Source organism: Nomascus leucogenys, chromosome 8 (assembly GCF_006542625.1).
Source record: "Nomascus leucogenys isolate Asia chromosome 8, Asia_NLE_v1, whole genome shotgun sequence".
In the NCBI taxonomy this organism is placed as follows: domain Eukaryota; kingdom Metazoa; phylum Chordata; class Mammalia; order Primates; family Hylobatidae; genus Nomascus; species Nomascus leucogenys.
Window position 1 is genome coordinate 103863509 of NC_044388.1, and position 13757 is coordinate 103877265.

Sequence of the window (13757 nt, forward strand, 5' to 3'; positions counted from 1 at the left end):
GCTAACTTTTTGTATTTTTAGTAGAGACGGGGTTTCACCATGGTCTCGATCTCCTGACCTCGTGATCCGCCTGCCTCGGCCTCCCAAAGTGCTGGGATTACAAGCGTGAGCCACCGCGCCCGGCCGCTGTCATGATTCCTAATGCCAAACGTGAGTTTTGTCTTTTCTTCACATAAATGGACAGCATGGTGAGCATCACTCAAGCTGTGGCGGGTGGCAACAGCCTGCTCCCTCTCGCCGGTGCTGCAGAATATTCCGTCCTTGACAGTCCCACAGTGTGTTCCTCTGTTCTACTGCTGGTAGACATCAAGTACACTAATGTTCAAAGGAAACTTGACGCAATTGAAGTACAGGAATACCAGCATCCCTTGCCATCAATAGAAAATGTGGCCGGGCGCGGTGGCTCACACCTGTAATCCCAGCACTTTGGGAGGCCAAGATGGGCAGATCGCCTGAGCCCAGGAGTTCAAGACTAGCCTGGGCAACATGGCAAAACCCTGTCGCTACAAAAAATACAAACATTAGCCAGGCATGGTGGTGTGTGCCTATAGTCCCAGCTACTTGGGAGGCTGAGGCAAGAGGATCTCTTGAGCCCCAGAGTCACTTGAGGCTGTAGTGAGCCGTAATCATACTACTGCATTCCAGCCTAGGTGAGAGAGCCAGACCCTGTCTAAAGAAGAAAAGAAAAAAGGAAAGAAAGTGCTAGCTCTTCAGTTTTCTAGCTGATGTTAGAATGAATATTAAAGTACACACCTTCCCTGTAATCCCAGCACTTTGGGAGGCCGAGGCAGGCGGATCACGAGGTCAGGAGATCGAGACCATCCTGGCTAACACAATGAAACCCCGTCTCTACTAAAAATACAAAAAATTAGCTGGGCGAGGTTGTGGGCGCCTGTAGTCCCAGCTACTTGGGAGGCTGAGGCAGGAGAATGGCGTGAACCCAGGAGGTGGAGCTTGCAGTGAGCCGAGATTGCGCCACTGCACTCCAGCCTGGGTGACAGCAAGACTCTGTCTCAAAAAAAAAAATTAAAAATTAAAAAATAAAAAATAAAAAAATAAAGTACACACCTTCCCTCTGTGTGACCGCTGAAGTCAGAGGCTCCCTCCCCCAGGGAGACGTTGGGCTGAAGTGGATGGAGCCCAGAGCGCAACTCCCAGCTGGCGCCTGGAGCACTATGGTGCACCTCGCTGTCTGCAGGAGTGAACGTGGGCAGAGACCCGCAGCCTAGGTAGGGTCTGGCTGTGGCGGCCAGCAGACCTGGATTCAAACCTGGCCTCTCTGCTTCTTAGCTGAGTGGCCCTGGGCAGGTTGCTTAGGGGCTGCGAGCCTTGGTTTCCTGGTCAGTGAAATGGTCATTAGCAGCTCTCCCCATCCCTCCATCCCCACTTGTATTGGGAGAATAGAAGGGGGTAAAGCATACAGAAGCTCCTCAAGTCCTCCGTAAGCATTCCCCAGGCCACAGCCCTTTACAATTTACAGAAGCCTGTTCCACACCTGAACTAATTTTCATTTTGCAGTTGAAAAAACCAAGGCGTTGGCCGGGCACAGTGGCTCATCCTTGTAATCCCAGCTCTTTGGGAGGCCGAGGCGGGCGGATCACGAGGTCAGGAAATCGAGACCACGGTGAAACCCCGTCTCTACTAAAAATACAAAAAAAAAAATTAGCTGGGCGCGGTGGTGGGCGCCTGTAGTCCCAGCTACTCCGAGAGGCTGAGGCAGGAGAATAGCGTGAACCCAGGAGGCGGAGCTTGCAGTGAGTCGAGATTTCGCCACTGCACTCCAGCCTGGGAGACAGAGCAAGACTCCGTCTCAAAAAAAAAAAAAAAAAAAAAAAAAGTAAAAACCAAGGCGCTAGCAGCCCCTTCAACACAACCGTTCTCATGGCACCATGCCTGTCTAGCCTGGTCGCTCCCCTTCCTGCCAGGCTTAGCCTCTGCGTGTCCCCATCCCACCCTAACCTGGTACCTTCAAGGCCCTCCAAGCTCAGGAGAATGCCCACCGAGGGGCCCAGGGCTGCTGGCCTTCTAGAGGTGCAGCTGCGCGGCCTACCATCTGAACTACAAAAGCCTGCTTCTTGCCATAGGAGAAAAAACCAGAGCTCATACCTAGCAAGGTGATGTCCCTGTCTGACAGCTACCTTGACGAGACCTCCTCAGCCTCCAGCATGGGCTGTAAGTCCCTGGTGCTTCCGCCAGGCCTCAGGAAGCTAAGGCAGCAGGGTGGTCAAAGCTCAGGGGTCGAAGACTGCTGGCCTAGGTGTGAGTTCGGCCTGCTGCTGGCAGCTGGGTGGCCTGGGGCGAGTGGCTCTAGAGCGGGAGTAACACTGTTGCGGGGCCTGCCCAGGACGAGGTGAGGCTTGCTCCAGGCGCTTCATGGTAGCTGCTGCTCTGCTCTCATCCCCTCCTAGCCCTATGCCTGAAATAAGCCCACAAACCTTGTGCATGGCCAGGGGGCTTTTAGCCCCAGTACCACAGGGCCCCAGCCTGGGGTAGACAGAAGTGAAGAATGGGGAGGCTGCTCCTCAGAGGCCCCAGGGCGGGTGTGCGCAGTCCTCGGTGGGGAGGGGAGTGGCAGGGCCCAGGCCCCTTCTTCATTTTGTGAATCCAGCAAACTCACCGAGTGCCCCGGGCCAGGCCTGTGCTCAACACTAGGCACAGGGATGACTGGCATAGTCCTTGCCCTGAGACAAGAATTCTAAGCTCCAACAGGAGGAAGGCTCCCAGGTGACCCACAGCCAGAGGACAGGGCAGACATAGTGCGGGGGAAGCCAGGGCTGTGGGTGCATTTAGCGCCTTTTAGTGGGGACGAGGATGGAAGGGCAGGAGGGTGCCAGGCGGGGGGACACAGGGGCCCTGCTGGGGCTGTCTGCTGCAACAGGAGCACAGAGGGCAGGGGCATCCACAAAGCAGAGGCCTGGGACTGGGAGAAGGGGGCTCCTAGGCATCTCCCCCATCTCACAGCCCCGCCCCTCAGGGTCTGGGTCGCTGGGGGGCTGGTCAGGGGTGATCTGCAGGTCTTTCCCTTTGGCGATGCGAAGCCTCTGGGCCATAGGTCAGTGTGAGATTGGGAAGCCCCTTTTCCCAGAGCTGTCCAGGGCAGGTACGGCAGGCCTGATGGGTGCTCTTGGCACACCCTTCCCAGTCAGGACCACATGCACCTCAGAGACTGAGATGTCGGCTATCTGCCAGGAATACAGGAGCACCTCAGCCACCGCCGTGACACTCTCTGACTCGTCACTGCTGAAGACGCAATCCTCAGACTCTGGGAACAACAGGGAGGCACTGAGCCATGGTCCCAGAAAAATCAAGGCCACCCAGGGCCAGAGGCAGAGCCTTAGCAAGACCGAGGCCACCCAGAGCCAGAGGCGGAACTCCAGCAAGACCAAAGCCACCCAGGGCCAGGGGCAGAGCTCCAGCAAGACCAACGCCACCCAGAGCCAGAGGCGGAACTCCAGCAAGACCAACGCCACCCAGAACCAGGGGCAGAGCTCCAGCAAGACCAAAGCCACCCAGAGCCAGAGGCGGAACTCCAGCAAGACCAAGACCACCCGGAGCCCAAGGCAGAGGCCCAGAAAGGTCAAGGCTGCTTGTGGCCGGAGCTGGAGACCCAGCAAGGTTGATGCCACCCAGAGCCAAAGCAGGGGACTGCTCCGAAGTTCCACCAAGACTGAGGCTTTCTATGACTCAAACTGGAGCCTCAGCAAGACTGAGGATGCCCAAGGCCAGGGCCAGAGGCCCAGCAAGGCTGAGGCTGCCCAGGGCAAGAGCCAGGGCATGAGCTCAACTTCCAGCAAGGCCGAGTCCACCTGGGGACCCAGTCCAAGTCTCAGCAAAACTGAGGTTGATCAGGACCTCACCTACTATGAAGCTGTCTGAAGGGACCATCCAGCCCCTCACCTCTTGCTGGGGAGGGGAGCAGTTCTACCCACCCCCCTACACTGGCACTCAGCCAGCTGCCTCCTTCCAGAGCAATTAAAAGTCTTAGCAACAGTCCTCTGGTCCCACAGCTGAGTTTATTATACTTGTTCTCTTCTTTTACAAAATTAAAAACTTCTAAAACCAGGCCCAAGTGGCAGCTTGAGTCCCTCCATTTCTGGAAACTGAGAAGGCTCCACCTGGCTTGATACGGACACAGGGTGTGGGGTGGAGGGGAGGGGGTATCGTGCCCGACCAAGGAGGCAAGGGGCAAGGGTGGCAGACTGAGGAGGGAGCACCGCCACGAGCCACAGTCCCTGAGTTATAATTCACAGTAAGAAGGCTCAGGCTGCAGGGGGAGGTCAAGGCTCAGTGAGGTTCTGGGGTGACCAGGGGTTTCCCTGGGGAAGGTGGCCGGGGCCAAGATGCTCTCGAGCCAGTTTAGAGGCCAGGCCCTTCCCGGCCATCTGTCCCGTGGCCTAGCCGACACTCCGTTCATCTCACTTGGTGCTCCGGGTTCCTGTGACAGAGGCCCCAGGCCTTTCCTGCATGCCCTGGCCATCAGGGGAGCCAAGGACACCACCCAGAAAGTCAGAGGAAGAAGGCGATTCGGGAGGCCACGGTCTTGCAGCCGTTGGAGGAGAAGAGCTGCTCGTCCTCAGGGAAGAAGGTGGTGCTGTCCAGCACAGCCTGGACAACCTCGTCCCTTGGCTCCAGGCCCAGCTGGGCCAGCTCGTTGAGCACGCAGTGCCGGACGTGGTGCCGCTGGAGCGGGAGGAAGGGCACCACTGCATCTAGGAGGCGCTCTTCCATGATGCCTGAGTTTGAGAAGCCATCTGCAGGAAGGGTAGGTGGGGAGGGGACTTTGAGCTTCACAAGAGGGGAGAAGCCGGCCCCCAACCCCCAAGGGCAGGAGGAAAAATGCTGGCCTCAGTCTCCTCAGCCGCCTTCTGGGTGTAGGACTCGGGCTGTAAGGCTCACCCAAAGTCACAAAGCTGAGAGTGCCAAAGCCGGGCTCAGAACTGGCGGGTCACTGGGCAAAGCATGAGACCCCGAGAGAGCCTGGCCCCTGGGTGTGGGGTGAAGCCGCCCGGGAAGGGGCTGCTGAGCCAGACTCACGGTGCGGGTTGTCCAGCACCGCGCGGGAGATGACCGGCTCCAGCTCCTGCAGAAGGATCTCCTCGCGGTCCCGCCGGCTGCGCCACGCCTCCAATGCCACCTGGTTGATCTGCTCGCCACCCGTGTTGCTAAAACCATGGGAGACCCAAGCTGAGACTCAGATGAGGACTAGCACAGGGCAGGATTGGACCCTCGCTTCCCCGCTGCCACCTGACACAGGAACGTGGCTCAGTGCAGGGAGAAGCCAACTCCACTGAAAACGCTCCACTTCCCCCTCCATGGTGCCCACATCTATGGCCCCTGTAATTCACCTACACATGCCATGTACTTTACAGTTTACAAAACACTTTTGTGTCCCTCAACTGACTTTCCCTCACTGAACTTTCAGGAAGACATCGGGGCATCATTATTGGCCTGCTGTTCGGAAGCAGAGACAAAGGCTCAGAGAGGCGGAGCCATGCTGCCTGAGGAAACACAGCGAGGATTCTGAGAGCTGGGACCAAAGGACAAGAACTCTGTTCCTGTTTTTCCGAGGCCTGTGTCCTCCTCACCACAAAAGAGGGAAAACTTCTTCACCTGGCAGGGCTTCCACAAAGAAGTGGCGATCAAAAAGACTGAGCCCAGAATTTGCTGAGAATGTCCAAAGGGAAATCAACCAGGTGGAATGACAATGTCATCTCTGAGAGTGGGGGTGGGGGGCACTGGGAAAGCCCAGCTAAGCCCATGGGGAATTGGATTCTGCTGGGAGCACAGGCCAAGGCTGTAGAGCTGAACCTCTGAGAAGTGGCCCCCCACTGTGCCCCCTGCAAAGCCAGGCCCCACCTGATGAAGATGAAGATGGCTTTGCGGTAATTGGTCCCGTATACAACCCAGGAGGAGCCCAGGAAAGGCCGCAGGACTTCCATCAGGCCTGGGGGCATCTTGTCCATCTCATCGAAGAGGAAGAGGGAGCGGCCACAGGCAGTGAGGTTCCCTTGGACCCAGCTCTTAAGATCCTTCTGTAGGGGAGAGACAGGAGTTCCAGGGGGGCTGGAGAAACTCCCCCAACCCCAGACCTCTTCCCAAACCAAAAACTAATCTCCTTTCTAGGGAGATGTGGTCTTCCAGAGAGCACCAACCTCTTAGTGAGACTGATGGTGAAACTGTATCCCAGATTGGGGCAGAGACTCGCCCAAAGTCACACAGCCGGTCAGAACAGGGACTCAAACCCAAGCCTCCCACTTCCCTGTTCAGGGCTCCTTCCACGACACCTGCTGCTTTCTATAAAAGGGGAAGCCTCCTTCCTGCTCCCTGAAACTACACAGCAGTGCTGACAGCTGAAACTGATCAGCCTGGTGAGTACCTTGCAATCAACAACAGTAGTAGTAAGAGCCAGTATTTCCCGATGCTTACTCTGAGCCACAAATTGGGGCTGATTTCCAGCAAGACAACAGTGCAGATTATCTGACAAACATAGGTGCTCCATAAATGATATCTGCAATGATATAATCTCATGTCCCTCACAACAACCCTGGCATGTAGGTACTGCCAGGGTTCCTTACTGCCCCAAGGAATCAAAGCACTCCCTGCCAGGTAGAATGGCACCTTCCCAAGTTCTGTGCAGGATGGGTCCTGAGGGCTGGGGCTGCAGCCGGCTGTGTGGCCTGGAGCAGATGACTCCCCTGTCTGGGTTCAGGACTTACTCCCTAGGGTGGCACCCCATGGTGAGAACAGTGGTCAAGGACGCATCCAGCCTACCTTGTAGCGCTCGATGTGGCTGGGGTGGGGGAAGTGGAGGACGGGAGAAAAGTGGTGCACGCGGGGGCTGCGGAGGCCGCCCTGGAAGAGGTAGTGCGCCAGCAGGGAGCTGACATAGGATTTGCCGGTGCCGGTCCAGCCGTGCAGGGAGAGGACCAGCGGCTTGGTGGGGGCTGGGTCCCGCACAAAGGCCTTCAGCGCCTTCACCACCAGCGCCTTGGCCAGATGCTGGCCGGCCAGGTGCTGAGCCAGGTCACACTCCAGACCTAGGGCCACAGGAGGATGGTGAGGACACATCCCACCAAGGCAGAGGTTCAAGGAGAACGTCATGTCTGGAACCTGGTCTGGGACTCCTGTGTCCTAACGTTTGTTCAAGCTGCCTATGCACATGGCACGCGAACCTTGGGGTCTGTGGCGGAAAAGAGCCACCTTCGGGCCTGATTCAGCTCGGCAGCGCCCCCACCAGGCGGTCCTCTAGATTGCACGCAGCCCTAAATGCGAGCTGTCAACGGGGTCAGCCGCAGACCCCGCCCATCCCCAAGGCGCACTTCTCCTTTAACGGCCAGGCCATTCTGAGGAGGCCCAAGAACTTCCACCAAGGGTTCTGCTGGCTGAAGCCTCTCTCCAGGTTGGCAGGGCCTCCTGGACCTCTACGGGTACCCTCCACCCTCCCAAGTCTGCGGGCCCCGCCCCCCGGTCCCACCCTCTGGGTCCTCAGCTGCTCTGGCCGGCTGCCTGCATCTGCCCGCGTCCGCCCGCCCCTCGCTCCGGGCTCCCTGGCGCCTCACCCGGCAAGTCGGGCCGGAAGTCGCATTCGCAAAAGGCGCCCAAGTTGCAGCGCAGGGAAGCCAGGTCCCAGGCGGCGGCCGCGGCCGAGACCAGCCCGAGCAGCCCGAGGAGCGAGCCCCAGGGCCAACAGCCGTGCGTCGCAGCCGCCATCCGGGTGAGGCCCGAGCTCGGTGTGGGGCAGCCAAGTGCCTCGCCCGGGAACTGCAACTTCCGGCGTGCACCGCTCTGCAGAAGCCACGCCCATCGCCTACAACTCCCGACACACCTCTCCCCGCTTCCAAGGCCCGCCCGTCGTTCCGCAGCAGGACCAGAAGGTGGCCTCCAGGGGAACCCGCGAACCGTCCAATCGGGGACGGCGGACCGCGTTTCCATGACCACGGTAACTAGGGGACTATCGTAGTGGCTCAGAAAGAATAAATAAAGGATTACGACCACAAAGGGCGACTAACAATTACAGCAAAAACTTGTGCGGAACCTTACACCGTGCAAAGCGCCTTTTCCATTCTCCTTTTTTCTTTTATATGACAAAAATGCCCTCACTAACAGCTTTTGGTGAGCATTTACTCTGTGCCATTAGTGCTAAGTGCCTATATACCTTATAATATGGTAATAGTATCTGCTATCCAGAGAAATGGTGGTGTTCCAATGAGATAAAGGCGCACAAATTGTCTGGCTCAGAAAGTGATCAATAAATGATCATCAACATTCCGTTGTGTATGAAACAGGACTATCCCTCACCTAGCAGCAACTGTGGCCAAATGCTTGGCATCAGTCCTGGGAGATGGGTTCTGTTGTTGTCCCCATCTTATTAAGGAGGAATTTGGGACGGAAGAGGTTAAGCCTCTTACCCAATGTCACACAGCTGGTAAACAATAGAACTAAACCCAGGTCTGGCTGCTACCAGAGCCCTAGTGCATGGTTGCATGTTATCAGCCTCTCTTGGTCAAAGGATTCAGAAGGCAAAGGACTCCAGACGTTTGAGGGTCCGCGCACAGGCTCCCCAGGCCCTCCCCAGGCCTCCAGCTTGGCCTGGATTCGTTTTGATCCACGTTGCCCACCTCCCCCACCCACTGGAGTAAGGGAACCAAGACAACAGCCTTCATGGCCCACCTCAAAGACCCTGTCCCTACCAACCTCAACACATAGTCACACACACACACGCACACACACACACACACACACACGCACTTCTGGGGCCAAATATCAGAGCCTGAAAAGAAATAAGTATATCCGACCAGGTGCGGCGGCGGCTCATGCCTGTAATTCCAGCACTTTGGGAGGCCAAGGCGGGTGAATCAACATGGCGAAGCCCCGTCTCTACTAAAAATACAAAAATTAGCCGGGCATGGTGGCAGGCGCCTGTAATCCTGGCTACTCTGGAGGCTGAGGCAGGAGAATCGCTTAAACCCGGGAGGCGGAGGTTGCAGTGACAAGGGTGAAACTCCGTCTCAAAAAGAAAAAAAGGAAAGGAGAGGAGAGGAGAGGACAGGAAGGAGAAAGAGAAAGGAAGAAAAGAGAGAGAAAGAAAGAAGAAAGAAAAGGAAGGAAGAAGAAGGAGAAAAAGAAGAAAAAGAAAGAAAGAAAGAGAAAGAAAGAAAAAGAGAGAGAAAGAAAGAAAGAGAAGGATGGAAAGAAAGAAAAGGAAATGAGTAGTTCCCATTATCAAGGAGAAAAAAGGAGAGAAGTATGGGTCCAGGAAGCCAGGTGGAGCCTTTCCCACTCTGCTGCTGTGACCTGGGAAAAGTCGCTTCTCCTTTCAGGTACCAGTCTTCCAGAGGGGAGTTGGGATCATAGATTTCAAAAAGCCCTTCCACCCCAAATCCTCGGATTTTTGGTTGTGCATTTGTGGGAACTGTTGCCATGGCATCCCAGGGCAGGGCAGGGGATAGGAGCACTGGGTTGGAATTAGCTATTTATCTCTCCCGCTGGTCTGTGAGCTCCCAGAAGGCAAGGATTAGGTTTTCATACTTGCTGTAACCCTGGCTCCTGGCACAATCTGGACTGTCCCAGATGCTAAAGAAGTATTTGTTGTTGAGTCCTAGTTAGGGAAAATGAGTCATGCTGATGGGACCAGGGGAAAGCAAAAAGAGGAAGCAGATAAGCTCGAAGTTTGCCTTTTTTTTTTTGAGACGGAGTCTCACTCTGTCGCCCAGGCTGGAGTGCAGCGGCGCGATCTTGGCTCACTGCAAGCTCCACCTCCCAGGTTCACGCCATTCTCCGGCCTCAGCCTCCCGAGCAGCTGGGACTACAGGCATCCACCACCACACCCTGCTAATTTTTTGTATTTTTAGTAGAGACAGGGTTTCACCATGTTAGCCAGGATGGTCTTGATCTCCTGACCTGGTGATCCGCCTGCCTCAGCCTCCCAAAGTGCTGGGATTACAGGCGTGAGCCACCATGCCTGGCCAGAAGTCTGCCTTCTTGATGGTTCAGGACACACAGCCCTCCTGCGCCCAACTTCTCACCGGACACATGTAGGTTAGCCCACTGCAACCTTGGCATCATCAGTACTGCAGAAAGCCCTGTTCAGCACACAGCAGAAATGCCATCCCATAAAAACTCACAGCAAGGCTTTGTCTCTTTGCAGTCAGCTCCTCTTCTGCTGATCTGCCCGTTGCTACCTTGCAATGCATTTTCATGCTTCCTGTAGTAAATCTGCCTTTCTTTACCTACAACTGTCTTGGTAAATTCTTCTTACTCCCATGCCACTGGCCTCAGATACTCGGCACTCACTCACTCACATTTGTTGAATGAAGTTTTCTCCCTTTCACCTGAGAAAAGGTGCTTCCTTCTACCCCAGGAGCCCGAGAGACAGAATAAAGAGTCATAAAAGTTTATTATATGAAAGAAATAACATGGCTTCTGTACATCTATTTACAGAACAGACTTATTTACAGTGAGATGGAGGCCTTGGTGTTGGTGAGGGACAGACGGAGAGTGAGGAGGCGTGAGCAGCCTGCCTCCCATGGCTCGAGAACAGGGAACCCCAGCAGGAAGGGGAGCAGCAAAAGCTGGTGGAGGAACCGGCGTTCCTGTTCTTCCTCAACGGAGTCCTGGTGAGTGTGTAGCAGTTGGGATGGAACCCAGGGTCCACGCAGGACCCTGGAGGTGCAAGGGAGATGCTTGAGTTGAACCCAGAACATTCTCGGGTTGATCACAGTGTCCTTGGGGTGCTCTGGGGAAAGGTCTGTGCCCCTCTGCCCCTGACGCTGTCCGCAGCTGCAGAGGGGAAATGTCCCTGGGGTCACAGCTCGCTGGAGCGGACAGCAGGTTCCAGCTTGTGGGACAGGGCAGTGAGGACCTTGTCGAACTTCTCATAGCGCCGGGCCTGGCTGCTGCTGGCACCCTGACTGCCCCAGAGGAGGCGCATCTGGAACTCCGTGCTGAACACCTCCAGGAGCTCCGGCCGGGCCTGGAACCCTGCAGTGTTGGGGCATAGGGTCAGGGCAGAGGCTGGGGTTCCTGTCCAGAGCCCTAGCATTCTTCAGGACCCCCCTGTTAGGGACCTCCCCTCAACTCCGCCAGGGATCCAACAATGTTTGTGAATCAACATGACCCTGTAGTTTAGCATCTTTGTCCTATTATTTGCAGCATATAATTTAAAAATGACTAGACCATAAAATATTAAAGTTAAATATGTTTGCAGATTTCTGGTCATTTTTTTTCTTTTTTCGTATTTTTCTGTTAAGTTCCAAATTATTTCCTAAGAAAGATGTATACATTTTAGGCTGGGTGTGGTGGCTCACACCTGTAATCCCAGCACTTTGGGAGGCCGAGGCAGGCGGATCACCTGAGGTCGGGAGTTCAAGACCAGCCAGCCCAACATGGTGGAACCCTGCCTCTACTAAAAATACAAAAAAGCCAGGTATGGTGGCTCACGCCTGTAATTGCAGCTACTCAGGAGGCTGAGGCAGGAGAATCGCTGGAACTTGGGAGACGGAGGTTGCAGTGAGCCGAGACTGTGCCACTGCACTCCAGCCTGGGTGACAGTGTGAGACTCCATCTCAAAAAAAAATAAAAAAGAAAAGAGAGGAAGGGGTCAGGGAGATAGGGCAGGACAGAGGAGTGGAGAAATGTGAATGGACGCCTTGGAGGAAAGGGAAGCAGTGAGGCAGGTGGAGGGAGGCCCAGGCCTGCAAGCCCCGCAAGATGCTGCCCGCCACTCACCCTGCAGCTTGACTTCAGCATTGGTGTGGTACAGGCCTCCATGGTGTGCCACCATGCGGGCGGCCTCCAGGTGGGCCAGCACCACCTCCACGCCGTGCTCCGTGCTGCCCCAGGGCTCAGGGCCCTCTGGTGGGGCTGAGTCACACTCCAGCAGGGTGATGAGGGGCAGCACATGAGGAAACGTGGTGTTGCTCAGCGGCGGGCCTTCTGCAGGGAGAAAGGCAGCAGGTGCTTAGAGATCCTATAGTGCCCCACTATCCACTGCAGTCCTGGAAGCTGAGGTGCAGGAGGGAACAGGCCTGGCTGAGGTCCCGGAGAAAGCTCCAAGGGCTCCTGACTCCTGGGACAAACCCTTCTTTTGGATTCTCCCAACTGAACCCACCGCAGCCCTGGTCCAGCCCCAAGGGCTGAGCCTGGACGTGAACAGGGCTGACACAGCTGCCAGCAGGGACAGTGAGCTCAGGGAAAGTAGCTTGCACAGAGCTCAGCCAGGCTCTCATCACTGTCCATGCTGGGAGTCTTTGCCACCCCAGGGAGGGCTGCAGCCTGTCCAAGGTCATGCAACAAGGAAGTACCTTTGCCCTCATTGAGGCTCTTGAGAAAAGGCTTGAGCTTCTTCTCGTACAGGATGGCACCCTCTGTGTGTCGCTGCCGCAGGGTCACCCATGTCTGCTCCAGCCGAGAAATCTGGGGAGGCCAAACTGTGAGAGACCAGCCAGGCAGAGGGCCTGCAAGGGCCACCCTTCTGCCCTGCTGAGTGGACACCCAGATGTGAGATCGTTATTATTATTATGGCCATCCTTCATGTACCAGGGACAGTGATGACTACTTTTCATGTCTGCCATGAAGCTCTCACAACCCATTTTACAGATTAGGGAACTAAAGCTCAGAGGCGGGAATGACTTGCCCAAGGTTATTCCGAAAAAAAGTGGCAGAGCTGGGTGGGAGTTGAACGCAGGACACTGCCTCTGGGACCTTGTTGTTCTTATTTATTTATTTTTTATTATTTTGTTTTTGAGACAGAGTCTCATTCTGTCACCCAGGCTGGAGTGCAGTGGCGCAATCTCGGCTCACTGCAAACCTAACCTCCTGGCTTCACGCGATTCTCCTGCCTCAGCCTGCCGAGCAGCTGAGACTACAGACATGAGCCACCATGCCCGGCTAATTTTTTTGTATTTTTAGTAGAGACGGGGTTTCACCATGTTGGCCAAGGTGATCTCAATCTCCTGACCTTGTGATCCGCCCACCTCGGCCTCCCAAAGTGCTGGGATTACAGGCGTGAGCCACCACACCTGGCCGTTGTTCTTATTTATTAGTCATAGGAGAGGCAGGCTCAACTCTGAAGTCAGCCAAACCTGGTTCAAGTCCTAATTGTTTCAGCCTCTGACCGTATGACCTTAGGCAAAGACTGCTCTGTCTCAGACACTCCATTTGTAAAATGTTGACGCTAAAGGCACCTACTTCATGAGATGGTTCTGAGAAATCAGTGCTGGTTAAGTATTAGTATAGCACCTAGCCTATAGGAAATACTCACTAAATGGTTGCCACTTTATTCTTTTTTTTTTTTTTTTTGAGACGGAGTCTCACTCTGTTTGCCCAGGGTGGAGTGCAGTGGCGCAATCTCGGCTCACTGCAACCTCTGCCTCCCTGGTTCAAGCGATTCTCCTGCCTCAGCCTCCTGAGTAGCTGGGATTACAGGCGTGCACCACCACGCCTGGCTTTTTGTACTTTTTAGTAGAAACGGGGTTTCACCATATTGGCTAGGCTGGTCTTGAACTCCTGACCTCGTGATCCGCCCGCCTGGGACTCCCAAAGTGCTGGGATTACAGGCATGAGCCACGGCGCCCGGCCTGTTCTTATTCTTTAAACTCATATAAAGCTCCTCATTCTTTTTATTTTACAAGCGAGGAAACTGAGGCCCAGAGAAGGGGAACAACTTGCTGTGGATCGGCACTTGCAGAACTCAGTTCTCCCGGGTACTCGTCACCAGTGCTGCCTAGAAATTCCAAAGCTCCTCCTGATTCCATACA

The 13757-nt window shown here is 55.3% G+C and overlaps 3 protein-coding genes across 11 annotated transcripts in view; 1 reads left to right on the forward strand and 2 right to left on the reverse strand.

Annotated features, from left to right (window-relative positions):
- Nucleotides 1-4064, forward strand: part of TTC16 (tetratricopeptide repeat domain 16) — a 17060-nt gene extending 12996 nt beyond the window's left edge. For both annotated transcript variants that reach the window (XM_030817856.1, XM_030817855.1), the window contains exons 13-14: nt 2085-2172; nt 3143-4064. In XM_030817856.1, the coding sequence (XP_030673716.1) occupies nt 2085-2172; nt 3143-3876 (822 nt within the window). In that variant the 3' untranslated portion in view covers nt 3877-4064. The remainder of the gene's footprint in view (nt 1-2084; nt 2173-3142) is intronic.
- On the reverse strand, nt 3995-7933 carry TOR2A (torsin family 2 member A). 2 transcript variants are annotated; one of them, XM_030817862.1, is made up of 6 exons: nt 7560-7833; nt 6772-7037; nt 6427-6508; nt 5857-6032; nt 5035-5162; nt 3995-4751 (listed from the first exon to the last, which is right to left on the reverse strand). In XM_030817862.1, the coding sequence occupies exons 2-6, from the start codon at nt 6885-6887 to the stop codon at nt 4507-4509; spliced, it is 747 nt and encodes a 248-aa protein (XP_030673722.1). In that variant the 5' UTR covers nt 6888-7037; nt 7560-7833; the 3' UTR covers nt 3995-4506. The 2 variants fall into 2 exon arrangements, with proteins under 2 accessions (XP_030673722.1, XP_003264216.2); XM_003264168.4 differs by lacking the exon at nt 6427-6508 and having other exon boundaries at nt 7560-7933.
- Nucleotides 7934-10377: 2444 nt separating this feature from the next.
- Nucleotides 10378-13757, reverse strand: part of SH2D3C (SH2 domain containing 3C) — a 40813-nt gene continuing 37433 nt past the window's right edge. For all 7 annotated transcript variants that reach the window (XM_030817860.1, XM_003264173.2, XM_030817858.1 and 4 more), the window contains 3 exons: nt 12303-12414; nt 11728-11934; nt 10378-10980 (listed from right to left, as the gene is read on the reverse strand). In XM_030817860.1, coding sequence (XP_030673720.1) covers nt 10805-10980; nt 11728-11934; nt 12303-12414 — 495 coding nt within the window. In that variant the 3' untranslated portion in view covers nt 10378-10804. The remainder of the gene's footprint in view (nt 10981-11727; nt 11935-12302; nt 12415-13757) is intronic.

Bases quoted from the DNA above. Each gene is read 5' to 3' on its own strand.
- TOR2A (XM_003264168.4), bottom strand. From the start codon at position 7,932: ATGGAAACGCGGTCCGCCGTCCCCGATTGGACGGTTCGCGGGTTCCCC. The intron at 7,038-7,559 runs GTGAGGCGCCAG...CTGTGGCCCTAG, and splicing joins CTTCCGGCCCGACTTGCCGG to GTCTGGAGTGTGACCTGGCT. The intron at 6,033-6,771 runs GTAGGCTGGATG...TCTCCCCTACAG, and splicing joins GCCACATCGAGCGCTACAAG to AAGGATCTTAAGAGCTGGGT.